At 43.2% G+C, this 27,581-nt stretch overlaps 1 protein-coding gene across 4 annotated transcripts in view; it reads left to right on the top strand.

The window, feature by feature from the left end:
* The window catches only part of EPS8 (EGFR pathway substrate 8, signaling adaptor), a 168,620-nt gene that overhangs the window by 92,784 nt on the left and 48,255 nt on the right, over positions 1 to 27,581 (top strand). For 2 of the 4 annotated variants that reach the window (XM_063446599.1, XM_063446602.1), the window contains 4 exons: positions 1,699 to 1,810; positions 9,134 to 9,274; positions 9,377 to 9,412; positions 17,175 to 17,198. In XM_063446599.1, coding sequence (XP_063302669.1) covers positions 1,699 to 1,810; positions 9,134 to 9,274; positions 9,377 to 9,412; positions 17,175 to 17,198 — 313 coding nt within the window. The remainder of the gene's footprint in view (positions 1 to 1,698; positions 1,811 to 9,133; positions 9,275 to 9,376; positions 9,413 to 17,174; positions 17,199 to 27,581) is intronic. The other 2 variants (XM_063446601.1, XM_063446600.1) reach the window with 1 other exon arrangement.

Here is a 27,581-nt window from a genome sequence, read left to right as displayed (position 1 = left end):
GCCATGGCTTGACTGGGGCCCTGGAGCCCGCAGGCACTGGACGACACTCAGTCCTGGGAGCTCCCCGTTGAATCACCTGCAAGCTGGAACAGCAGACACAGGGGTTAAATCTTCCTTCCCTCCAATAACAGGACGACACATAGTTTGGAGTGAAAGCTGGAATATTTTAATGGCAGCCACAACTGGCCTTATATGCATGTCCCCATGCAAGGGGCACTCCCTAGCATATGGTGGTTTGCGTAAACATGGAGACGGTGTTGTGAGCAGTACATTTTGAGATTTCTAAGTCGTGTTTAGAAAGCATCGTTTCTCTCTGCCCCCCACGCCCCCAAGCATGTAGTATGTAACGGACCGTTTTGCTCAAAAGGGGATAAAAATAGTTTAGGCGATAATCCCCTTTTTCCTAGACCAGCAGCTACTGCAAGCACCAATCTCCCGAACAGCAAACTGTACAAATTCTGGAAACTCCCGAATTGGAAACACACGAACCCTGGAATCTGCCGAACAGGAAAAGCATACAATTCGCTTACACTCCTGGCAGTCAGCATACAATCCAATTCCCCCAAAAACGAGACGACACATCGGTTTGAGGGTCAAGCAGAATCTGTTTTACTGAGGGCTACCAGCCCAGTATTTATGCAGGTCTCCCACCTGGTGGACACTCCCCTAAGGGACCAAATGGGAGACTGAAACAGCAGACAGACATGTATCACTTTAGTACATACAGCCACTATACTTTCCCACAATGCATCCTGGTTTCCTCCTCTCTGTCCTGGAGATAATTAATGAAGTAATTCAATTATCTCCCAGGACAAAGGCCAGACTCCATTACACACGTGGGGACACAAAGACAGACTATCACTTTAAAATACATAAAGACACATTTTATACATAAAACACAGACATGTAACATATCCCCAGATAGCTCAGGTCTGAGTGCACATTATTAGGTGAATGGCACTCAGACCACACGAATACAGTTTAATTGCCATGGAGCCAGAGTCTTTAATTACACTAATATGCTCCATGGCATGGCTATCTGGGTTAACATTCACATAAAATAAACTACCGAATTTACATGCATTCGTTTAATCCATACGAATTAGAACCAGGGGCTGGAGGTTCAGCGGTGCCTGCATGTAAAAGTGTCTGGGTTTGGTGCATGAAAGCCGGGCAGAAAAGCACTGGCTGCCCGGGGAGCTCCAGAACACCGCCACCTAGTGGCCGCTAAGTGTAACAGTGGTTACCCAGTAACAATCAATTAAGCTGCGGTTAACCGCAGCTTCAGGGAGGTAAATTGGCAGCACACTCCAGCTTCTGGGTGGCCCATTAACGGCGCCGGCCGGCTTCCCACGGCTCTGGGGAGGTTGCAAACAGGCTGTTTGTTCGGTAGATAGAATCTACCGAACGGCTGTGCAGAAAGGGAGAAATAAATCCTTCTGCACAGTAAAATTAACCCTTTAGCTGCCGGTCCATAATCTAAAGGCAGCAGGCGAACAACCAGGCTCCTCCAGTTCACAGTGGCGAAGTTGGTTTCGCCACATAGTATTTTTGGGGATAAATTATATTTGGTAAGATACACCGTTCATGTTCCCTAGGTTAAACCCACTGCTTCCACAGATTTGGTTTTTTAGCTCATTGGAAAGAAAAGCCAAATCTCTGTAGTGACTCTTTACTCTGTTTGTTTATTTCCTGCAGGAATCCAGATATTCTCTGTACAGCACAACCGAAGAAATATGCTGTTTGCAAGTACGACTTTGTGTCCAGGAACAGCAATGAGCTTTCAGTCTTAAAGGACGACGTACTGGAGGTAAACACTGTGCAGCCTGGGAATTAGTTGCAGTAGTGTCTTTTATTGGTTTAACAAAGTGGTTTTGGTGTACAGATCATGCTCCTGCAGTCTCCCTGCTCCATTATCTACTATATTTCCTTGAAAAAGTGTTCATTTTTTTTAGCTTCCCTTATTGCACAGTGTGTTTAAACTTGTATTTAAGTCCTCTGTTTATTGCCAGCTGGAGCCTGCAGAAGCCTCCTGTGTGTGATCAATCAACAGAGCGGTGTCAGATACGGGGTATGAGCTATACACCATAACTACTTCATTAAGCTAAAATTGTTCTAATGCCTGTACTGTCTTTATTTTGTACTCTTTCTCCCCTCCCCCTCCTCCCTCCCCCTCGTGAACTTGTCCAGTTCAAAGGACTCTATATTCACCAGAACAACTACATTAACCCTTTAAGACCGCAGCCAAATGTACAAGTTGTGATAACATTTTTTTTTAAACAAACCACAGAATTTTACTATGTCTGTTCAACAATAATTTACCTCTTTCATATTAAATGCACCCACACTTATTATATATGATTTTATTCAGGGGAAACAGGGCTTTCATTTAACATCAAATATTTAGGTATGGAACATAATTTAATATGAATAAAATATAAAAAATACGATTCTTTTTTTAAGATTTTCTTAGTTCTACGTGACATTTTAACTGTGAATGTCATAATACTGTTTGCTTTTACTGCAATAAAATGCATATATTTGTATTCAGCGATGTCTCGTGTGTAAAACAGTACCCCCTATGTACAGGTTTTATGGTGTTTTGGGAAGTTATAGGGTCAAATATAGCATGTTACACTTTTCAGGTTTTTCACATTTAAATTCACCAGATTGGTTGTGTTGCCTTTGAGACTGTATGGTAGCCCAGGAATGAGAATTAACCCCATGATGGTATACCATTTACAATAGTAGACAACCCAAGGTATTGCAAATGGGGTATGTCCAGTCTCCCTGATTTTTAGTAATTTCATGGTACACATATAATTGCATGTATCTTTGTAGCCCTGTGCTTTCTATACCCTTAAATTCTCTGGCCCTCATGCCTGGGGGGGAATTCCCTGTTTCTGAGGATCCGGGTCAGGGGTGACGGGTCGCTACACAGGGAGTATTTGTGTCTTGCCTGGTCCCACAGGTGTATGGAGTTGATTATTGCCGGCCAGGTCGTCCTCAGGATGAGTCTCTGTGTCTTAGGGGCCCATATATAGAATTGTGGTAAATCGGCTCCTGTCAGCAGGGACTCTGTCTATCCAAATTCTGCAGTCGGGTGGTGAATGCCAGTGGAAATCTGGGCCAGCTGTGCCGCTTGGTAGTATTGGTATAGATGGGGCAGTCCCAGTCCCCCCCCTGTCTTTGGGTCAGTACATTATTCCCCTGGCTATTCTCAGGCGTTTGTTTTGTTTTGGAGTCCATCGCTTTTTGCATGGGAGTTAAGTTCCCTTTGGTGACTCTTATGCGTAGGGCCTAGACTAGAGACCGTAGCCTCGGCAAGATGTTCATTTTTACAGAGTGTAGTCTACCTAGCCACGAAATAGGTTGTCTGTCCATCTCTCTAAGTCGGTGGTTAGGGTGTGTATGAGTAGGGTGTAGTTACGTGTATAGAGGGAGGTCGGGTTTTCGTTAAAGTGACCCCTAGGTATTTGAATTCTTTCGTCTCTATCGTAAAGTGGTATGTTTGTTTGATGATCGCTGTGTCCGGGGCTGAGAGGTGGAAAGGCATCACTATTGTTTTGGTATGGTTTATTTTGTACCCGGACAGTTCCCCATATTTTTGCAGGAGGGTCATGAGGTTTGGCAGGCTTTGCAGTGCGTCGGCTAAGGTAAGCAAGACGTTGTCTGCGTACGCGGACACCTTAAAGGGTTGGTGTGTGATTTCAATACCTCTTATCCCCGGGTCTGTCCGAATAGCTAGAAGAAGCGGTTCCAGGGTGATCGCAAACAGGGGTGGGGAGAGTGGACAGCCCTGTCTTGTGCCGTTGCTTAAGGGGCACGGTCCCAGATTTTAAGTGTTTTTCAGGGTCATATAAAATAGCTCAGAGTTTGTACATCTCTACTGCGTCTTTAATCTTGCCCTTTACCAACTCCAGTACAGGAATGCTAGGGTTTCCCCAATACTCTTGTTTATTCTCCTGGTTGCTAAGGCAATTTTAGATACCATTTTTTTTTGTGCTCTGGTTATGTCACTGTAGGGCTTGGAGAGGAGCCACACCCATGGGTCTAGAGGGATGTCAGTTTGTAGGAGCTGCAAGGTTAATTGGGAGATTTCCCGCCATGGCAGAGTCAACAATGGGCACTCCCACCACTCCCACCCTTTGGCCACACCCTTTCCAGCATAGGTCTGAGTCTGAGCGACCCATTTGTTTGTATCTAAGTGGGGTTAGGTACCAGCACAGGGGGGATATGATAGAAACATTTAAATACATAAAGCGAATCAACACAGTAAAGAAGGAGACTATATTTAAAAGAAGAAAAACTACCACAACAAGAGGACCTAGTCTTAAATTAGAGGGGAAAAGGTTTAACAATATCAGGAAGTATTCCTTTACGGAGAGGGTAGTGGATGCATGGAATAGCCTTCCAGCTGAAGTTGTAGAGGTTAACACAGTGAGTGAGTTTAAGCATGCGTGGGATAGGCATAAGGCTATCCTAACTATAAGATAAGGCCATGGACCAATGAAAGCATTAAAAAAATAAATAATAATAATAATAATTGGGCAGACTAGATGGGCCGAGCCCTTCCCACCCCCATTTCCCTCCCTCCTCCCCCACGAAAGCCCAGAGCAGCTCCGTTCCTCACCCCCCTCCCATCGCATTAAATCCACAACAATAAGGAAGAAAGTAAACTTTAATAAAAGGGGAAATGGAGGGAAAGCGATGCGCCGTACCTATAATGAGCGGATGCTGCGTGTTACAATCTGGGTGAATTAAGGAGCCCTGCAGGATCTGCGGGCATTATTAGTATGACAAATGCTAGTCCAACGAAAGGGACAATAGTGTGGCTACCTGAGGCAAAACAGGCAAGTGGACACAGGTGAAAACATACATATCAGAACTGAGAAGACTATCGGTCAACATAAGTCTAGATAACAAGAACAGTGTTGCCCCACTGGGTGGGAGACCTGAGTGTAGTGGAGATTTCATGCGGACGTCCCTGCCTTGTAAAATCCGGTGGATATTCTCTCAGGCTCCTCGGGGATGGAGGGGAATGCTGCTTCACGTGTTGGCGGGGCGGCATGGGTTTGCCAGTGTAGGTTTTAGTGGTGGGTGGTCAAGGGGCTGCTGAGGTGGTTTCAGGGACCGCCTGGAGTTTTAATCCCAGAGTTCTTGCAAAGTCCTTCATTTCGGATACCTTCGTCAATGTGTGGGTCTGGTTGTCTTTTCGGACGATGAGGCGAAAGGGGTAACCCCACATGTATTTGATGCCTTTGAGCGTGAGGCCTGCTGTGAGCGGTTTTAAGTCTTTGCGTTTCTTTAACCCCTTAAGGACCAAACTTCTGGAATAAAAGAGAATCATGACATGTCACACATGTGATGTGTCCTTAAGGGGTTAACGTGGAGTGGGCCAAATCTTGGTAAAAAGCCACTTACTAGTCCTGTACCGTTTGTGGGGTTTCCCTGGCTGCGGTCATGAGGCGCTCTGTAGTCGCAAAGTGCAGCATGCACACTACAATGTCCCTAGATGCAGCTGGATTGAGAGCCGGTGGGCCCTTTCAATAGTGAGCTCCAATTCGGAGCGGTTATTTAAGTCCTCCAGATTGTCTTCGAAGGAGTTGAGCTGTTCCGTGAGTCGCCCTATCTCGGTGTCTTGAGATGACACTTGCGTGGAGAGATCAGTGTCTTGCACTTCCACTTGGCTGGTGCGCGAGGTTAAGGCCTCCTGGTCTTTTTTATTTTAATTTTTATTTTTTTTAGCCTGTGATGCACTTTTCCAGTTCTGCCGCTGTATGTGCCTTGATGTCCTCAGTGACGAGGAGTAGGCTGCGTAGGTCTCTTCTGGTTAGTGGGGCTTGAGACCGGTCTGAGGTGTCACTAGCTTCAGAGTCTGAGGCCAACTTGGCAAGGCCTTGTGTGGAAGATGGGCGCCTGTGTTTCCCGGGAGTGCAGAACATGGAGGCAACTGAAGGCGTCAGCTTTTTTTTTTTTTTTTTTTTTCATGACCCCATAGTGATATGGTTCGGTGGGGTGTTCTAGGGTTGGTTCCCGTTATTTGTGCAAAGGGATGGGTGCGGGGAGCCACAGAATATAACTGATTTTGGCTCGCGGGAGCGAGAGTTGCAGACTCACGTGTTCACCTTTGTTGGTGGTCAAACTCCGCCCCCTCATTGAACTCTTTTTATGTTATGACAAATTGATGATTGCTTCGTCCATATTTACATTCCTGCTCTGTGTGGTGCCGATGTGCACCTGGTGTTTGGAATCCATTGTTCATTTTTAGGGTTCCTATATGCTTGGGATGTATATTTAATAGTTTGTGTTTTATGATCTGCAATTTTAGCGCCTGGGGGATAATTGGGTTAAGCAAATGTCTCTTTTGGATATGGTTATTGTGCCCTTCGCCACTTGGTCCTGGAGAGGCCTGCTTGCCAGCCTCCTCCCCTGTGACTATGACTCTTTGATGTATTTGGCTTTAAAGCCCCTATTCTACCTTCAGACAGACTATTTATGTAGGTTGCTTTATTTCTCTTATGTTTTACTCACCCTGTACCAATTAAAGATGCAGGGTGTGTGTAATGTAATTGTTTATAGTGTGTGTGTGTGTGTGTACTGTAAAATGTATTTCCTGCACTGCTGAAGATTGCTACCAACTAGGTGGATTTGGCTATGGAGCTTGTGTAGTAGTAATATGCACTACCTGAATAGCAAGACTGGTAATTTGCATATCGCTAATTCTGTTGTAACATTTTGTTGTAATTATGGTCTTACCCACCTATTTATAAATATGTAATTATGTTATAATAAGTCACTGTATGTTGCCTGCTATGATTTGACTGTTTGTAATTTTACTGAGTTTTCACAGCAATGTTAATGTAATGACCATATGGGCTAGTCCCAAGTAAAATAAAGTTTCCAACAGTTCTTCTTGATCCCTCAAAACGTAGCCAACTTGCAGGGAGATGCAACAGGGAAAGTCCTTGTAAGGACTAAGAGAGCAGTTTCCCTGGTCCCAGCTAGGAAGCAACCTCTCTGACGTAGGTACCCAGCCGGGGTACAGGGAGCTCCGCTACAATCACAACCACTGCAACATTATCGACTCCTTCAACACAATTCAATGAATTTGACATCATCTGTCTGTCAAAACAAATGGGGATCCTTAGAAATGAATTTGTTGTTCAGAATGAATTCCTGAATGTAGCGGGACCTGGATTAATAGATAGAGACCCATTTTCCCCAGTAACTGGACGACACACAGATTCAGGGGTACAACAACAATTTTATTGGCCACACTCTGCTTTATACTTTCCCCATGCAAGGGGCGAATCACACATAATGACAATGTCCTCTCTCATGGCCATTCCCCTCATAGGTGCCTCCTGGCGGAACCGGAACCCAAGTCCATTTGTCTCCATTTCCTGCCACCCAAATACAGGGTCTCCCACTTCCCGTGTCAGGTGAGTCTTCTTCCCAGGGTCCTCTGTGCCTGGGAGTCTCAGCGCAGGGAAAACTCACGCCTTCTGGGCTCCCAGACACTGAGAGGCCGCCAAACCGCCATTGTCCCCACCAATCTCCCCATGAACAGTAACCGCCACGAACCATCTCAGTTTGCGGGGTCCCTGGGTGAAACCAGGCAAGGGAAGTGTCTCCTTTCGGGACACGAACGCTCCTCCTTGCCGGCGTCCGTCTGTACAAACTGCAGCCACCCAGGGAAGCGCTCATTAATTACTTCCCTTGCGGTTTCACACTTATGTTGCACGTTGTCAGTGTTATAATTAATTGGTGTAAACACTCCAATGGAGCTTGGGAGGTGATCGTTCGGGAGCCGAATGAAGTGGGAAGCAATCTGCGAATGCTCCCCTTGGATGGCGTTCGTTTAACGAACGTTCCGCCTCCCAGGGTTGGCACGTGCTGAGGCTTCCCTTTGTGGTTTTCTCTCCTCGCTAGTGAGGTGCAAACATTTGAACGAGGTGTGAACATTCTAAGTTAACATTCTAAATGAGATATCGAGGTCGTCCCTGTTCGGGAGGTGAACAGAACCCGTTCGTATGGAGCCTTCCGAACGGGGAGCAGGTAAAACATAGGAATAAACACACATATAGGGGAAAACACAGGAGATGACATACAGCAATTCACAAACGGGCAGTGGTCCCACCACACTGAATATTATCTCTTAAAGGAAGAGTCCAAGCGCCATAAACACTAAAGCAAGCTCTAGCTATGGTGCCAGGTTTAGCTTGATGCAATCCTAGCATAATCTGTTTAAAAGCTTTTTAGTAAAGTTTTACACTTGCTGGAGGTGCTCATTTATTGGCTAAGAGCGTCAGCTGATTGGGCCACTCCAATGAATGTGTTCAATGAGTAGCTGCATCGAACAAATTGACATTCGGCATTTCCATTGACTCAGGTAAGTGTCAAACTGTGCTAACATGACATTAGTAAGAAGCTGGAATGCTTCTATGGTGCTCTAGGCACCATAACCACTAGTGTTCCTTTAACCCCTTCACTACCAAAATGTTTGAAAAATGACCACTATGCACAAATTTGATAACCTTTTTTTTTCATTGGTACAAAAAAGAAAATTTAAAATGGACAGAAAAAAATAAACTAAGTTTAAAAAAATCATTTATCAAATATTGACATCACAGAGATGGAAAACATTTTATCCCATATGTACTGATGCCCCTCTCCTGCTTACCTTGGACAGGGAAGGAGACGATAATCCCCTTCCTTGGTGCTCCAGCGTGTTTAGCGGTACTACCTCTGGCTGGATGAGATTCCTGTGAATGCTTTCTTCCGATCTCGGATTGCATTATTGGCCATGTGATGTTTAGATCTACCCTCCGGCCTGGGCAGCAACTGCTTATACAATTTGTCTGCAATAAACACGTTTCTTTTGCAATTGTTAAAATCATGTAAACGATTCCTGGAGTGACGTGGTCATTCACTCTTCAATTTCCCAAAATGCATTTTATTGAGGAAATATTATGGATTGCATTCCTCGGTCCAATTTTGGGGAGTTCTCAGAGAAGGTGAATAGTCTTTCCATTGCATGAGATTTATTGGGATAAAATAGTACATTTTAAACTTAATATTGGCAAAGAATGAAAAAGAATGGTTCTAGATCTTGGCTGTTTTGTTTCAGGTCATTGACGATAAGAAACAATGGTGGAAGGTTCGAACCTCTAGCGGAACTACTGGTTATGTGCCAAATAATATCCTGGGCCCAGTAAAAACGCAGGACCAATCCCATGGCTCCCCGGAGCCATACAGTCACACCATTCAGGTGAAATAATTAAACTGCCACTACATTGATTTTTATTTTTATATATATATCGTTTTATGGCGTGAAGCCTAATCTTTGACATTATTAATCCTGTGTTGGTAGCTGTTGATGCCAAAGAAGGAATTTGAGCGATTTAAGGTAAGGTTTCCTGCGCCCACCCTGGGGCGGTGAAGTTTGATCCCTGCTATATTGCATGGTTTTATACTTAGATGCTCCTTATTCTCCTAATAACCAACAATTCAACTCTCGTTATCCTTGGGTCAGCTCCTTGCTGAGAATGATGGGAGTGGCTAAAGACCTCCTTTGAGTTACTCTTTTCTAGAAGCGCTTTCATTTTGAGTGAACTCAGTGGGCCTCCTGCACTTACCCAGTATAATGCCTATTGTTATTGTGTTCGCCATCTGTGGACCAGACTCAGTGGAGCTCACACAAAACTTGTTTAGCGCGCCCTATAGATACGAACTGCTTTTTGTTTTTGGCCTTTTTGTTGAAATGCATGGATTTTTAAGAAAATAATCTTTTCATTGACTTTGCCCCTTATTTTGCAGGAAAGCTGTGCCCGTTACACACTACTCTAGTTTACACTGTAGTTTTATTTTTTAATAGACTTGATCCCTACACTATATAGAGCCACAGACAGAAATCACTAATCGTGTTATTAAAGGAACACTTTAGTCACCAGGCCTACTGCTGCTTAATGTATTGTTTCTGCGTCTATAGCCTGCAGACTTTGTAATGTAAACACTGCCTTTTCACCTAGTAACACCTCTTGGGGCAGTCACTCAGATGGCCACTAGAGGTGCTGCACTAATGTTCACCTGAATGTTACCTATAGAGATGGTGATTGGCACAGCCTTTTGCCATGCATGCTCAATAGTCTCTCAATGATTTATTATGGGAAAATATTGAATTAGCTGAGATCATAAAGATTGATATCAGCCATGGAGGCGGAGCAAGCCCAGGCACGGCGTGGGAGAAAAGGTACGTTTAAAAACGTACTTTAATCTCCACAGAGGTGGGAGCCTGGTTGCTAAAAATGAATACATGTTGTATTCCTAACTCTCTAGTGTTCTTTTAAACACATTTGCACACTAGGGCTGAAATAGCTGGTACCCAAACTGTAGGAGACAGCTGAGATATGACTGACTCGGGATGCAGGATGTGGCTGAAACAGCTTGTACCCAACCTGTAATAGACGTCTGAGTTATCTTGGACTCAAGATGCAGGATGTGGCTGAAATAGCTGGTACCCAAACTGTAGGAGATGGCTGAGATATGTTGGACTCGGGATGCAGGATGTGGCTGAATTAGCTTGTACCCAAACTGTAGGAGATGGCCGAGATAGGATAGACTTGGAATGCAGGATGTGGCTGAATTAGCTTGTACCCAAACTGTAGGAGATGGCTGAGATAGGATAGACTTGGGATGCAGGATGTGGCTGAATTAGCTTGTACCCACACTGTAGGAAATGGCTGAGATATGCTAGACTCGGGATGCAGGATGTGGCTGAAATAGCTGGTACCCAAACTGTAGGAGATGGCTGAGATAGGATAGACTTGGGATGCAGGATGTGGCTGAAATAGCTTGTACCCACACTGTAGGAAATGGCTGAGATATGCTAGACTCGGGATGCAGGATGTGGCTGAAATAGCTGGTACCCAAACTGTAGGAGATGGCTGAGATAGGATAGACTTGGGATGCAGGATGTGGCTGAAATAGCTTGTACCCACACTGTAGGAAATGGCTGAGATATGCTAGACTCGGGATGCAGGATGTGGCTGAAATAGCTGGTACCCAAACTGTAGGAAATGGCTGAGATATGCTAGACTCGGGATGCAGGATGTGGCTGAAATAGCTTGTACCCAAACTGTAGGAGATGGCTGAGATATGTTGGACTCTGGATGCAGGATCTGATTGGAATAACTTGCAATTGTCTGGAACTGCACTCTAAAGCAAACAAACAACCAGGGTGCATCCGTGCCTAGCTTGGCACTACCTCTTTAGCATTGTAAAAATAACAGAAAGTTGGTCCTGGCACTCAAGGGTTTGAAAAGGACAGATTTAATGAACATCCACATATAAGAAAAAAAAGCAATGTCTTTATCACGCTACTACCACCACTAGCCAACGGAGCCGGATGGGAGGAGACGAAAATGAAGATTAACATACAGAATATAAGATGGAACTGAGCACCATCATAATAAATACCGTATATACTCGAGTATAAGCCGAGTTTTTCAGCCCATTTTTTGGGCTGAAAAACCCCAACTCGGCTTATACTCGAGTCACTGTCTGTATTATGGCAATTTGCATTGCCATAATACAGACCGGGGGAGAGGGGGGCTGGCAGAGCTGTACTTACCTGTCCTGCAGCTCCTGTCAGCTCTCTCCTCCTCCGCGCCGTCCGTTCAGCACCTCGGTCAGCTCCCAGTGTAAGTCTCGCGAGATTTACAGTGTGAGCTGATAGAAGGAGCTGCACAGACCGCGCGGAGGAGGAGAGAGCTGACAGGAGCTGCAGAACAGGTAAGTACAGCTCTGCCAGCCCCCCTCTCCCCCCCACTGAACTGCCACTGGACCACCAGGGAAGGAGAGCCCCCCTCCCTGCCATGTATCAAGCAGGGAGGGGGGACGAAAAAAAATAAATATATAAAAAAAAATAAATAAAATAATAATAATAAAAAAAATTAATAACAAAAAAAAGGGGGATAAGGACCACTATGGGAGGGAGGGGGGGGATAAGGACCACTATTGGAGGGAGGGGGGGTATATGACCACTATGGGAGGGGGTGGGATAAGGACCACTATGGGAGGGAGGGGGGTATAAGGACCACTATGGGAGGGAGGGGGGGGATAAGGACCACTATTGGAGGGAGGGGGGGTATAAGGACCACTATGGGAGGGGGGGTATAAGGACCACTATGGGAGGGGGTGGGATAAGGACCACTATGGGAGGGGGTGGGATAAGGACCACTATGGGAGGGAGGGGGGTATAAGGACCACTATGGGAGGGAGGGGGGTATAAGGACCACTATGGGAGGGAGGGGGGGGGTATATGGACCACTATGGGAGGGAGGGGGTATAAGGACCACTATGGGAGGGAGGGGGGTATAAGGACCACTATGGGAGGGAGGGGGGGGGGTATATGGACCACTATGGGAGGGAGGGGGGTATAAGGACCACTATGGGAGGGAGGGGGGTATAAGGACCACTATGGGAGGGAGGGGGGGGGGTATATGGACCACTATGGGAGGGATGGGGGGGGGATAAGGAACATTATGGGAGGGAGAAGGGGGATAAGGGCCACTATGAGAGGGAGGGGGTGGGATAAGGACCACTATGGGAGGGGAGGGGGAAGTAAGGACCACTAGGGGAGGGGAGGGTAAGGACCACTAGGGGAGGGGAGGGTAAGGACCACTAGGGGAGGGGTGAGTCAGGACCACTGGGGGGGGGGGGTGAAGGAACACGGGGGTGGGGAGGTAAGGACCACTGAGGGAGGAGGAGGGGAAGTCAGGACATATGGGGGGGGAGGGGGCGGCAAAAAATTTTTTGCCTACGGCGGCAAATATCCTTGCACCGGCCCTGCACACACTGCATTCACACACTGCATTCATACACACACACACTGCATTCATGCACACACACACTGCATTCATACACACACGCTGCATTCATATACACACACGCTGCACTCATACACACACGCTGCACTTATACACACACGCTGCACTCATACACACACGCTGCACTCATACACACACGCTGCACTCATACACACACGCTGCACTCATACACACACACATACGCACACACTGCATTCATTATACACACACTGTAAATAAATATTCAATTAATATATTTTTTTTAGGATCTAATTTTATTTGGAAATTTACCAGTAGCTGCTGCATTTCCCACCCTAGTCTTATACTCGAGTCAATACGTTTTCCCAGTTTTTTTGGATAAAATTAGGGGCCTCGGCTTATATTCGGGTCGGCTTATACTCGAGTATATACGGTAAGTTGTGTTTCTGACCTTTGCGCGAGACATTGTTTCTTTTTATCACATGCGTGGAGGTCAGACATTTTTGTGCTCTAGCATGGACATTCACCCAGCGCCATTATACTTATTTCCTTTGGAAATTCAGTTTTTATGCCTAGTCGGGTGGACGCACAGTTGAGGTAATTATTGCCATTTCTTGTTAATTAATTGTTGCATCGTTACATAGCTGAAAAGGGCCGTTTCCATTAAATTCAGCTTTTCTTTATTTGTGATACATGGATTTCCAATAAATCTGCTTTATTCAAACCTTTGAGTGCCCGGACCAATTTTTTGCTATTTCTGAAATAACTTGCAAGACACAAATATGGAATAAATGCAAAATCAAAGCTTTACGCCATTCAGAATAATGCAGGACAGACTCTGACACACCCGTGATATTGCATTTTAAATAGCATAGCAGATATAGATGTGATTTACGCAGAGTCTAGACCTGTCTCTTCTCACGCCAAGATTGTAAGCTCCTGTGTCCCTTTATCCCGTGCCCTTCTAGATTGTAAGCTCCTGTGTCCCTTTATCCCGCGCCCTCCTAGATTGTAAGCTCCTGTGTTCCTTGATCCCGTACCCTTCTAGATTGTAAGCTCCTGTGTTCCTTGATCCCGTGCCTTTCTAGATTGTAAGCTCCTGTGTCCCTTTATCCCGCGCCCTCCCAGATTGTAAGCTCCTGTGTCCCTTTATCCCGTGCCCTCCTAGATTGTAAGCTCCTGTGTTCCTTGATCCCATACCCTTCTAGATTGTAAGCTCCTGTGTCCCTTTATCCAGTGCCCTCCTAGATTGTAAGCTCCTGTGTTCCTTGATCCAGGGCCCTCATAGATTGTATGCTCCTACCTTCCTTTATCCCATGCCCTCCTAGATTACACGCTCCTGTATTCCTAAACCCTGCATTCTCCCAGATTGAAAGCTCCTGTGTTCCTTTATCCCGCGCCCTTCTAGAATGCAAGCCCCTGTGTTATTTTACCCTGCACCCTCTTAGATTGTAAGCTCCTGTGTTCCTTTACTCTATGCTATTATAGATTGTAATCCCATCTGAGCAGGCTTTTCACATGTTTTAAGTGTCTGCATTACTTTGTGAAATATTTATTCTAGTTGTACAGTGAGGGGGGGGAAAGTATTTGACCCTCTGCTGATTTCGAACGTTTGCCCACTGACAAATAAGTCTATAATTTTAACCTCTTCAGAACGGAATCAATAGTGCACGTTCTGATCAAAACAAAATTTTACTAAAAACTGGAATTTGCGGTATATGTCTGTTCAACCGTAATTCACCTCTTTCATATTATATGCACCCACACTTAATAGATATCAGTTTATTCAGGAGAAACAGGGCTTTCATTTCATATCAAATATTTGTATATGAAGCATAATCTATTATGAATAAAATCAAAAAATCTGTGCGAAATGTAAAAAATCTGTTGTTCTGTTTAGCTGTAAATGTCATAATACTATTAGCTTTTACTGCAAAAAAGCACATATTTGGATTCAGCAAAGTCTAACGAGTACAACAGTAGCCCCCATTAACAGTTTTTACGGTGTTTTGGAAAGTTAAAGGGTCAAATATAGCCCATTCCATTTTTCAGTTTTTTCACATTGAAATTTGCCTGATTAGTAATGTTACCTTTGAGACGGTGTGGTAGCCCAGGAATGAGATTTACCCCCATGATGGCATCCCATTTGCAAACGTAGACTACCCAAGGTATTGCAAGTGGGGTATGTTCAGTCTTTTGTAGTAGCCACTTATTCACAAACACTGGCCAAAGTTAGCATTCATATTTGTTTTTGTGTGAAAAAAACTAATATTTGGCCAGTGTTTGTGACTAAGTGACTAGTCACAAACACTATATATAGAAATACATTTAATTTATTTTAAAACATGTCTAATGATTTTTTGTTTATAATTCCCACCAGCAGGGGGACTGTCTGACATTTCAGACAGTCCCCCTGCTGGCAGATCCACAGCCAGCTAGAGGGGGCCATGTGATCGCTCTTTGAGAGCAATCACATGGCCCCCGGGGGCCTCATTTGCCGGGGGAGGGCTGCCTGGGCTGTCAGGCAGTCCTCCCGAAGAGGATCGCGGCTGAGGTAAGTAAATCTCACCTCCTGGGGGCTTCAGCCGTTACAGCGTTCTATGCCGCCGCAACGGCTTTAAAGCCCATTATAATGGGGACGGCATAGAACGCTGTAACGGCATTAAGGGGTTAATGGTAGGTGTATTTTAACAGTGAGAGACAGAATAACAAAAAAGAAAATCCAGAAAAACAAAAGTTACATTGATTTGCAGGTCAATGAGTGCAATAAGTATTTGACCCCTTCGACTTAGTAGTTGGTGGCAAAACTCTTGTTGGCAATCAGAGGTCAAACTGTGACAGTGGGATTTTGTCCCACTCCTCTTTGCAGATCCTCTCCAAGTCATTAAGGTTTCGAGGCTGATGTTTGGCAACTCAAACCTTCAGCTTCCTCTACAGATTTTTGATGGGATTAAGGTCTGGAGACTGGCTAGGCCACTCCAGGACCTTAATGTACTTCTTCTTGAGCCACTTCTTTGTTGCCTTAGGTGTGTGTTTTGGGTCATTGCCATGCTGGAATATCCATCCATGCCATTTTCAATGCCCTGGCTGAGGGAAGGAGGTTCCCACCCAAGATTTTGACAGTACATGGCCCGGTCCATCGTCACTTTGATGCAGTGCAGTTGTCCTGTCCCCTTAGCAGAAAAACACCCCCAAAGCATAATGTTTCCACCTCCATGTTAGACAGTGGGGATGGTGTTATTGGGGTCATAGGCAGCATTCCTCCTCCTCCAAACTGAATTGATGCCAAAGAGCTTGGTTTTGGTCTCATTCGACCACAACTCTTTCACCCAATTCTCCTCTGAATCATTCAGATTTTCATTGGCAAACTTTTGACGGGTCTGTACATGTGCTTTCTTGAGCAGGAGGACCTTGCAGGCACTGCAGGATTTCAGTCCTTTACAGCGTAGTGTGTTACCAATTGTTTTCTTGGTGACTATCGTTCCAGCTGCCTTAAGATGATTAACAAGATCCTCCCGTGTAGTTCTGGGCTGATTCCTCACCGTTCTCCTGATCATTGAAACTCCACGAGGTGATATCTTGCATGGAGCACCAGGCCAAGGGAGACTGATAGTTATTTTGTCTTACTTCCATTTGTGAATAATCACACCAACTGTTGTCACCTCACCAAGCTGCTTGGCGATGGTCTAGTAGCCCAATCCAGCCTTGTGTAGGTCTACAATCTTATCCCTAAAATCCTTGGACAGCTCTTTGGTCTTGGCCATGGTGGAGAGTTTGGAATCTGATTGAGTCTTTTATGCAGGTAACAAGCTGAGATTAGTAGCAATCCCATTAACAGACACCGGGGAGCCAGAAATCTAGCTGATTGATATGGGATCGAATACTTATTTCACTCATTGACATGCAAATCAAGTTAACCTTTTTGACGTGTTTTGCTGGATAATTTTTTTTTTTGTTCTGTCTCTCGCTGTTAAAATACACCTACCATTAACATTAACAACAGACTGATTTATTTCTTTGTCAGTGGGCAAACGTTTTAAATCCGCAGGGGATCAAATACTTTTTTCTCTTCCTGTATATATGCACTATAAGGTCTATGACACGAGAGCAAACTATAATCTAATGAGATTTCCTGCTAGTTATGCTCTCAAAACGCAACACCCCACATTCCCAAACTAGCGTTTAGTGAGTCTGGCTCCAGCAATGTGGCATTAAAATTGTTAAATTGAAATTGTTTTCACATTTACTTTTTGTAACACTTTATAAATAAATTTTTCCTTCTTTTTGTTTTTTTTTGTTTTTCTTGTATACTTTTCTTGACAGCAATTACTTGGAGAACTGTCTGAGGTAACTGGCTGGTTTAAAGTGTCTGATGGTTTACTATTCGTACAATGGATGTCATGATTTCTGGGGGCTGACAATACTCCCCACTAATTATTTTGTTTGATTTTCACAGCCGTAATAGCATCATGTTAATCCTCCTGAAAATGTCATTTGTATCTTTGTATGTTACCTTCTATACTGATTCAATGAAACCAATGGCTGCTTTCCCTTTTAATCTCCCTGTACCCTTAAGGGGGTGGTTTTATTTGGTTTTATAATGTGTTTATACCACTGGTCGAGATTTTAAACATGACAGATGCCTCATCTTGCAGAAGTCATGAGCAGAATTTTCTCAAAATGTCCGCAGATATTTGATATATATATATAATAGATGTTTGTGTTTCTCCCCCCACCCCACTTAAAACGCGCTGTTGTACAAAACATCAGATTATTGTGTAGTTATATTAACCAATGTCCACGAGTGGGCGCTGTCACCTTTACTTTGTTACATTTTCTCAGAATTTCTTGCTTCTCTGTCCTATTAAAAAAACGATGCTCGAGGATTGCGAATGGAGCACCCCGAGCTTGTATGTTATCACTATGCACAACAACAAAAATAATTTGTCCATACATAGGAGTATATTTATACAGAATTTCAGACTTATTTTTGGATTAAAGATTCAATTTACAAAAATGCCAAAAATAAAATACACACTTTGGATCGTGCATAGTATGATACAAATAATTGTATTGCTTATAGAATATTACAAAATGTAAGCTGACCTATTTTAAACTAATCTTCTGACTGGATCAGATTGTCGGCAAACTTCCTGCTCTCTATCGTTGGAGAAAACATTGTAAACGTGGGTCTGACTCCTCTTCTACAATGTATCCGTGACTAAATCTGTCATGATTATCACTGGCAGCAAGATTCTTCCAATCATGGCGTAGTAATATTCAGTATTAATAAGAGTAAGCCGTCCAGGGAAAGGAGGGCTGATTCTACCAATCATGGTGTAGGAATATTCAGTATTAATAAGAGTAAGCCGTCCAGGGAAAGGAGGGCTGATTCTTCCAATCATGGTGTAGTAATATTCAGTATTAATAAGAGTAAGCTGTCCAGGGAAAGGAGGGCTGATTCTACCAATCATGGTGTAGGAATATTCAGTATTAATAAGAGTAAGCCGTCCAGGGAAAGGAGGGCTGATTCTTCCAATCATGGTGTAGTAATATTCAGTATTAATAAGAGTAAGCCGTCCAGGGAAAGGAGGGCTGATTCTTCCAATCATGGTGTAGGAATATAAAGTATTAATAAGAGTAAGCCGTCCAGGGAAAGGAGGGCTGATTCTTCCAATCATGGTGTAGGAATATTCAGTATTAATAAGAGTAAGCCGTCCAGGGAAAGGAGGGCTGATTCTACCAATCATGGTGTAGGAATATTCAGTATTAATAAGAGTAAGCCGTCCAGGGAAAGGAGGGCTGATTCTTCCAATCATGGTGTAGTAATATTCAGTATTAATAAGAGTAAGCTGTCCAGGGAAAGGAGGGCTGATTCTACCAATCATGGTGTAGGAATATTCAGTATTAATAAGAGTAAGCCGTCCAGGGAAAGGAGGGCTGATTCTTCCAATCATGGTGTAGTAATATTCAGTATTAATAAGAGTAAGCCGTCCAGGGAAAGGAGGGCTGATTCTTCCAATCATGGTGTAGGAATATTCAGTATTAATAAGAGTAAGCCGTCCAGGGAAAGGAGGGCTGATTCTTCCAATCATGGTGTAGGAATATTCAGTATTAATAAGAGTAAGCCGTCCAGGGAAAGGAGGGCTGATTCTTCCAATCATGGTGTAGTAATATTCAGTATTAATAAGAGTAAGCCGTCCAGGGAAAGGAGGGCTGATTCTACCAATCATGGTGTAGTAATATTCAGTATTAATAAGAGTAAGCCGTCCAAGGAAAGGAGGGCTGATTCTTCCAATCACGGTGTAGTAATATTCAGTATTAATAAGAGTAAGCCGTCCAGGGAAAGGAGGGCTGATTCTACCAATCATGGTGTAGTAATATTCAGTATTAATAAGAGTAAGCCGTCCAAGGAAAGGAGGGCTGATTCTACCAATCATGGTGTAGTAATATTCAGTATTAATAAGAGTAAGCCGTCCAGGGAAAGGAGGGCTGATTCTACCAATCATGGTGTAGGAATATTCAGTATTAATAAGAGTAAGCCGTCCAGGGAAAGGAGGGCTGATTCTTCCAATCATGGTGTAGTAATATTCAGTATTAATAAGAGTAAGCCGTCCAAGGAAAGGAGGGCTGATTCTACCAATCATGGTGTAGTAATATTCAGTATTAATAAGAGTAAGCCGTCCAGGGAAAGGAGGGCTGATTCTACCAATCATGGTGTAGGAATATTCAGTATTAATAAGAGTAAGCCGTCCAGGGAAAGGAGGGCTGATTCTTCCAATCATGGTGTAGTAATATTCAGTATTAATAAGAGTAAGCCGTCCAGGGAAAGGAGGGCTGATTCTTCCAATCATGGTGTAGGAATATTCAGTATTAATAAGAGTAAGCCGTCCAGGGAAAGGAGGGCTGATTCTTCCAATCATGGTGTAGGAATATTCAGTATTAATAAGAGTAAGCCGTCCAGGGAAAGGAGGGCTGATTCTTCCAATCATGGTGTAGTAATATTCAGTATTAATAAGAGTAAGCCGTCCAGGGAAAGGAGGGCTGATTCTACCAATCATGGTGTAGTAATATTCAGTATTAATAAGAGTAAGCCGTCCAGGGAAAGGAGGGCTGATTCTACCAATCATGGTGTAGTAATATTCAGTATTAATAAGAGTAAGCCGTCCAGGGAAAGGAGGGCTGATTCTTCCAATCATGGTGTAGTAATATTCAGTATTAATAAGAGTAAGCCGTCCAGGGAAAGGAGGGCTGATTCTTCCAATCATGGTGTAGTAATATTCAGTATTAATAAGAGTAAGCCGTCCAGGGAAAGGAGGGCTGATTCTTCCAATCATGGTGTAGGAATATTCAGTATTAATAAGAGTAAGCCGTCCAGGGAAAGGAGGGCTGATTCTACCAATCATGGTGTAGGAATATTCAGTATTAATAAGAGTAAGCCGTCCAGGGAAAGGAGGGCTGATTCTTCCAATCATGGTGTAGTAATATTCAGTATTAATAAGAGTAAGCCGTCCAGGGAAAGGAGGGCTGATTCTACCAATCATGGTGTAGTAATATTCAGTATTAATAAGAGTAAGCCGTCCAGGGAAAGGAGGGCTGATTCTTCCAATCATGGTGTAGTAATATTCAGTATTAATAAGAGTAAGCCGTCCAGGGAAAGGAGGGCTGATTCTTCCAATCATGGTGTAGTAATATTCAGTATTAATAAGAGTAAGCCGTCCAGGGAAAGGAGGGCTGATTCTACCAATCATGGTGTAGTAATATTCAGTATTAATAAGAGTAAGCCGTCCAAGGAAAGGAGGGCTGATTCTACCAATCATGGTGTAGTAATATTCAGTATTAATAAGAGTAAGCCGTCCAGGGAAAGGAGGTCTGATTCTTCCAATCATGGTGTAGTAATATTCAGTATTAATAAGAGTAAGCCGTCCAAGGAAAGGAGGGCTGATTCTACCAATCATGGTGTAGTAATATTCAGTATTAATAAGAGTAAGCCGTCCAGGGAAAGGAGGGCTGATTCTACCAATCATGGTGTAGGAATATTCAGTATTAATAAGAGTAAGCCGTCCAGGGAAAGGAGGGCTGATTCTACCAATCATGGTGTAGTAATATTCAGTATTAATAAGAGTAAGCCGTCCAAGGAAAGGAGGGCTGATTCTTCCAATCATGGTGTAGGAATATTCAGTATTAATAAGAGTAAGCCGTCCAAGGAAAGGAGGGCTGATTCTACCAATCATGGTGTAGGAATATTCAGTATTAATAAGAGTAAGCCGTCCAGGGAAAGGAGGGCTGATTCTTCCAATCATGGTGTAGGAATATTCAGTATTAATAAGAGTAAGCCGTCCAGGGAAAGGAGGGCTGATTCTACCAATCATGGTGTAGTAATATTCAGTATTAATAAGAGTAAGCCGTCCAAGGAAAGGAGGGCTGATTCTGCCAATCATGGTGTAGTAATATTCAGTATTAATAAGAGTAAGCCGTCCAAGGAAAGGAGGGCTGATTCTACCAATCATGGTGTAGTAATATTCAGTATTAATAAGAGTAAGCCGTCCAGGGAAAGGAGGGCTGATTCTACCAATCATGGTGTAGGAATATTCAGTATTAATAAGAGTAAGCCGTCCAGGGAAAGGAGGGCTGATTCTACCAATCATGGTGTAGTAATATTCAGTATTAATAAGAGTAAGCCGTCCAGGGAAAGGAGGGCTGATTCTACCAATCATGGTGTAGTAATATTCAGTATTAATAAGAGTAAGCCGTCCAGGGAAAGGAGGGCTGATTCTACCAATCATGGTGTAGTAATATTCAGTATTAATAAGAGTAAGCCGTCCAGGGAAAGGAGGGCTGATTCTTCCAATCATGGTGTAGTAATATTCAGTATTAATAAGAGTAAGCCGTCCAAGGAAAGGAGGGCTGATTCTACCAATCATGGTGTAGTAATATTCAGTATTAATAAGAGTAAGCCGTCCAAGGAAAGGAGGGCTGATTCTACCAATCATGGTGTAGGAATATTCAGTATTAATAAGAGTAAGCCGTCCAGGGAAAGGAGGGCTGATTCTTCCAATCATGGTGTAGGAATATTCAGTATTAATAAGAGTAAGCCGTCCAGGGAAAGGAGGGCTGATTCTTCCAATCATGGTGTAGGAATATTCAGTATTAATAAGAGTAAGCCGTCCAGGGAAAGGAGGGCTGATTCTACCAATCATGGTGTAGTAATATTCAGTATTAATAAGAGTAAGCCGTCCAGGGAAAGGAGGGCTGATTCTACCAATCATGGTGTAGTAATATTCAGTATTAATAAGAGTAAGCCGTCCAGGGAAAGGAGGGCTGATTCTTCCAATCATGGTGTAGTAATATTCAGTATTAATAAGAGTAAGCCGTCCAGGGAAAGGAGGGCTGATTCTTCCAATCATGGTGTAGGAATATTCAGTATTAATAAGAGTAAGCCGTCCAGGGAAAGGAGGGCTGATTCTTCCAATCATGGTGTAGTAATATTCAGTATTAATAAGAGTAAGCCGTCCAGGGAAAGGAGGGCTGATTCTTCCAATCATGGTGTAGTAATATTCAGTATTAATAAGAGTAAGCCGTCCAGGGAAAGGAGGGCTGATTCTTCCAATCATGGTGTAGGAATATTCAGTATTAATAAGAGTAAGCCGTCCAGGGAAAGGAGGGCTGATTCTACCAATCATGGTGTAGTAATATTCAGTATTAATAAGAGTAAGCCGTCCAAGGAAAGGAGGGCTGATTCTACCAATCATGGTGTAGTAATATTCAGTATTAATAAGAGTAAGCCGTCCAAGGGAAAGGAGGGCTGATTCTTCCAATCATGGTGTAGGAATATTCAGTATTAATAAGAGTAAGCCGTCCAGGGAAAGGAGGGCTGATTCTACCAATCATGGTGTAGGAATATTCAGTATTAATAAGAGTAAGCCGTCCAGGAAAGGAGGGCTGATTCTACCAATCATGGTGTAGTAATATTCAGTATTAATAAGAGTAAGCCGTCCAGGGAAAGGAGGGCTGATTCTACCAATCATGGTGTAGTAATATTCAGTATTAATAAGAGTAAGCCGTCCAGGGAAAGGAGGGCTGATTCTACCAATCATGGTGTAGTAATATTCAGTATTAATAAGAGTAAGCCGTCCAGGGAAAGGAGGGCTGATTCTACCAATCATGGTGTAGTAATATTCAGTATTAATAAGAGTAAGCCGTCCAGGGAAAGGAGGGCTGATTCTTCCAATCATGGTGTAGTAATATTCAGTATTAATAAGAGTAAGCCGTCCAGGGAAAGGAGGGCTGATTCTACCAATCATGGTGTAGGAATATTCAGTATTAATAAGAGTAAGCCGTCCAGGGAAAGGAGGGCTGATTCTTCCAATCATGGTGTAGTAATATTCAGTATTAATAAGAGTAAGCCGTCCAGGGAAAGGAGGGCTGATTCTTCCAATCATGGTGTAGGAATATTCAGTATTAATAAGAGTAAGCCGTCCAGGGAAAGGAGGGCTGATTCTTCCAATCATGGTGTAGTAATATTCAGTATTAATAAGAGTAAGCCGTCCAGGGAAAGGAGGGCTGATTCTACCAATCATGGTGTAGTAATATTCAGTATTAATAAGAGTAAGCCGTCCAGGGAAAGGAGGGCTGATTCTACCAATCATGGTGTAGTAATATTCAGTATTAATAAGAGTAAGCCGTCCAAGGAAAGGAGGGCCGATTCTACCAATCATGGTGTAGGAATATTCAGTATTAATAAGAGTAAGCCGTCCAGGGAAAGGAGGGCTGATTCTTCCAATCATGGTGTAGTAATATTCAGTATTAATAAGAGTAAGCCGTCCAAGGAAAGGAGGGCCGATTCTACCAATCATGGTGTAGGAATATTCAGTATTAATAAGAGTAAGCCGTCCAGGGAAAGGAGGGCTGATTCTTCCAATCATGGTGTAGTAATATTCAGTATTAATAAGAGTAAGCCGTCCAGGGAAAGGAGGGCTGATTCTACCAATCATGGTGTAGTAATATTCAGTATTAATAAGAGTAAGCCGTCCAGGGAAAGGAGGGCTGATTCTACCAATCATGGTGTAGGAATATTCAGTATTAATAAGAGTAAGCCGTCCAGGGAAAGGAGGGCTGATTCTTCCAATCATGGTGTAGTAATATTCAGTATTAATAAGAGTAAGCCGTCCAGGGAAAGGAGGGCTGATTCTACCAATCATGGTGTAGTAATATTCAGTATTAATAAGAGTAAGCCGTCCAGGGAAAGGAGGGCTGATTCTACCAATCATGGTGTAGTAATATTCAGTATTAATAAGAGTAAGCCGTCCAGGGAAAGGAGGGCTGATTCTACCAATCATGGTGTAGTAATATTCAGTATTAATAAGAGTAAGCCGTCCAGGGAAAGGAGGGCTGATTCTACCAATCATGGTGTAGGAATATTCAGTATTAATAAGAGTAAGCCGTCCAGGGAAAGGAGGGCTGATTCTACCAATCATGGTGTAGTAATATTCAGTATTAATAAGAGTAAGCCGTCCAGGGAAAGGAGGGCTGATTCTTCCAATCATGGTGTAGGAATATTCAGTATTAATAAGAGTAAGCCGTCCAGGGAAAGGAGGGCTGATTCTACCAATCATGGTGTAGTAATATTCAGTATTAATAAGAGTAAGCCGTCCAAGGAAAGGAGGGCTGATTCTACCAATCATGGTGTAGTAATATTCAGTATTAATAAGAGTAAGCCGTCCAAGGAAAGGAGGGCTGATTCTACCAATCATGGTGTAGGAATATTCAGTATTAATAAGAGTAAGCCGTCCAGGGAAAGGAGGGCTGATTCTTCCAATCATGGTGTAGTAATATTCAGTATTAATAAGAGTAAGCCGTCCAGGGAAACGAGGGCTGATTCTTCCAATCATGGTGTAGTAATATTCAGTATTAATAAGAGTAAGCCGTCCAAGGAAAGGAGGGCTGATTCTACCAATCATGGTGTAGGAATATTCAGTATTAATAAGAGTAAGCCGTCCAGGGAAAGGAGGTCTGATTCTACCAATCATGGTGTAGTAATATTCAGTATTAATAAGAGTAAGCCGTCCAGGGAAAGGAGGGCTGATTCTTCCAATCATGGTGTAGTAATATTCAGTATTAATAAGAGTAAGCCGTCCAGGGAAAGGAGGGCTGATTCTTCCAATCATGGTGTAGTAATATTCAGTATTAATAAGAGTAAGCCGTCCAGGGAAAGGAGGGCTGATTCTACCAATCATGGTGTAGTAATATTCAGTATTAATAAGAGTAAGCCGTCCAAGGAAAGGAGGGCTGATTCTACCAATCATGGTGTAGTAATATTCAGTATTAATAAGAGTAAGCCGTCCAGGGAAAGGAGGGCTGATTCTTCCAATCATGGTGTAGTAATATTCAGTATTAATAAGAGTAAGCCGTCCAGGGAAAGGAGGGCTGATTCTACCAATCATGGTGTAGTAATATTCAGTATTAATAAGAGTAAGCCGTCCAAGGGAAAGGAGGGCTGATTCTACCAATCATGGTGTAGTAATATTCAGTATTAATAAGAGTAAGCCGTCCAGGGAAAGGAGGGCTGATTCTACCAATCATGGTGTAGTAATATTCAGTATTAATAAGAGTAAGCCGTCCAGGGAAAGGAGGGCTGATTCTTCCAATCATGGTGTAGGAATATTCAGTATTAATAAGAGTAAGCCGTCCAGGGAAAGGAGGGCTGATTCTTCCAATCATGGTGTAGTAATATTCAGTATTAATAAGAGTAAGCCGTCCAGGGAAAGGAGGGCTGATTCTACCAATCATGGTGTAGTAATATTCAGTATTAATAAGAGTAAGCCGTCCAGGGAAAGGAGGGCTGATTCTTCCAATCATGGTGTAGTAATATTCAGTATTAATAAGAGTAAGCCGTCCAGGGAAAGGAGGGCTGATTCTACCAATCATGGTGTAGTAATATTCAGTATTAATAAGAGTAAGCCGTCCAGGGAAAGGAGGGCTGATTCTGATTCTTCCAATCATGGTGTAGGAATATTCAGTATTAATAAGAGTAAGCCGTCCAGGGAAAGGAGGGCTGATTCTTCCAATCATGGTGTAGTAATATTCAGTATTAATAAGAGTAAGCCGTCCAGGGAAAGGAGGGCTGATTCTACCAATCATGGTGTAGTAATATTCAGTATTAATAAGAGTAAGCCGTCCAGGGAAAGGAGGGCTGATTCTACCAATCATGGTGTAGTAATATTCAGTATTAATAAGAGTAAGCCGTCCAGGGAAAGGAGGGCTGATTCTACCAATCATGGTGTAGTAATATTCAGTATTAATAAGAGTAAGCCGTCCAGGGAAAGGAGGGCTGATTCTTCCAATCATGGTGTAGTAATATTCAGTATTAATAAGAGTAAGCCGTCCAGGGAAAGGAGGGCTGATTCTACCAATCATGGTGTAGTAATATTCAGTATTAATAAGAGTAAGCCGTCCAGGGAAAGGAGGGCTGATTCTTCCAATCATGGTGTAGGAATATTCAGTATTAATAAGAGTAAGCCGTCCAGGGAAAGGAGGGCTGATTCTTCCAATCATGGTGTAGGAATATTCAGTATTAATAAGAGTAAGCCGTCCAGGGAAAGGAGGGCTGATTCTACCAATCATGGTGTAGTAATATTCAGTATTAATAAGAGTAAGCCGTCCAGGGAAAGGAGGGCTGATTCTTCCAATCATGGTGTAGTAATATTCAGTATTAATAAGAGTAAGCCGTCCAGGGAAAGGAGGGCTGATTCTTCCAATCATGGTGTAGGAATATTCAGTATTAATAAGAGTAAGCCGTCCAAGGAAAGGAGGGCTGATTCTTCCAATCATGGTGTAGTAATATTCAGTATTAATAAGAGTAAGCCGTCCAGGGAAAGGAGGGCTGATTCTACCAATCATGGTGTAGTAATATTCAGTATTAATAAGAGTAAGCCGTCCAGGGAAAGGAGGGCTGATTCTACCAATCATGGTGTAGTAATATTCAGTATTAATAAGAGTAAGCCGTCCAGGGAAAGGAGGGCTGATTCTACCAATCATGGTGTAGTAATATTCAGTATTAATAAGAGTAAGCCGTCCAGGGAAAGGAGGGCTGATTCTTCCAATCATGGTGTAGTAATATTCAGTATTAATAAGAGTAAGCCGTCCAGGGAAAGGAGGGCTGATTCTACCAATCATGGTGTAGGAATATTCAGTATTAATAAGAGTAAGCCGTCCAGGGAAAGGAGGGCTGATTCTTCCAATCATGGTGTAGTAATATTCAGTATTAATAAGAGTAAGCCGTCCAAGGAAAGGAGGGCTGATTCTTCCAATCATGGTGTAGGAATATTCAGTATTAATAAGAGTAAGCCGTCCAAGGAAAGGAGGGCTGATTCTACCAATCATGGTGTAGTAATATTCAGTATTAATAAGAGTAAGCCGTCCAGGGAAAGGAGGGCTGATTCTACCAATCATGGTGTAGTAATATTCAGTATTAATAAGAGTAAGCCGTCCAGGGAAAGGAGGTCTGATTCTACCAATCATGGTGTAGGAATATTCAGTATTAATAAGAGTAAGCCGTCCAAGGAAAGGAGGGCTGATTCTACCAATCATGGTGTAGGAATATTCAGTATTAATAAGAGTAAGCCGTCCAAGGAAAGGAGGTCTGATTCTTCCAATCATGGTGTAGTAATATTCAGTATTAATAAGAGTAAGCCGTCCAGGGAAAGGAGGTCTGATTCTACCAATCATGGT

Source organism: Pelobates fuscus, chromosome 3 (genome assembly GCF_036172605.1).
Source record: "Pelobates fuscus isolate aPelFus1 chromosome 3, aPelFus1.pri, whole genome shotgun sequence".
NCBI classification, from domain to species: Eukaryota; Metazoa; Chordata; class Amphibia; order Anura; family Pelobatidae; genus Pelobates; species Pelobates fuscus.
Note: the sequence above shows the minus strand (reverse complement) of the source record. Positions and strands in the feature narration are given on the sequence as shown.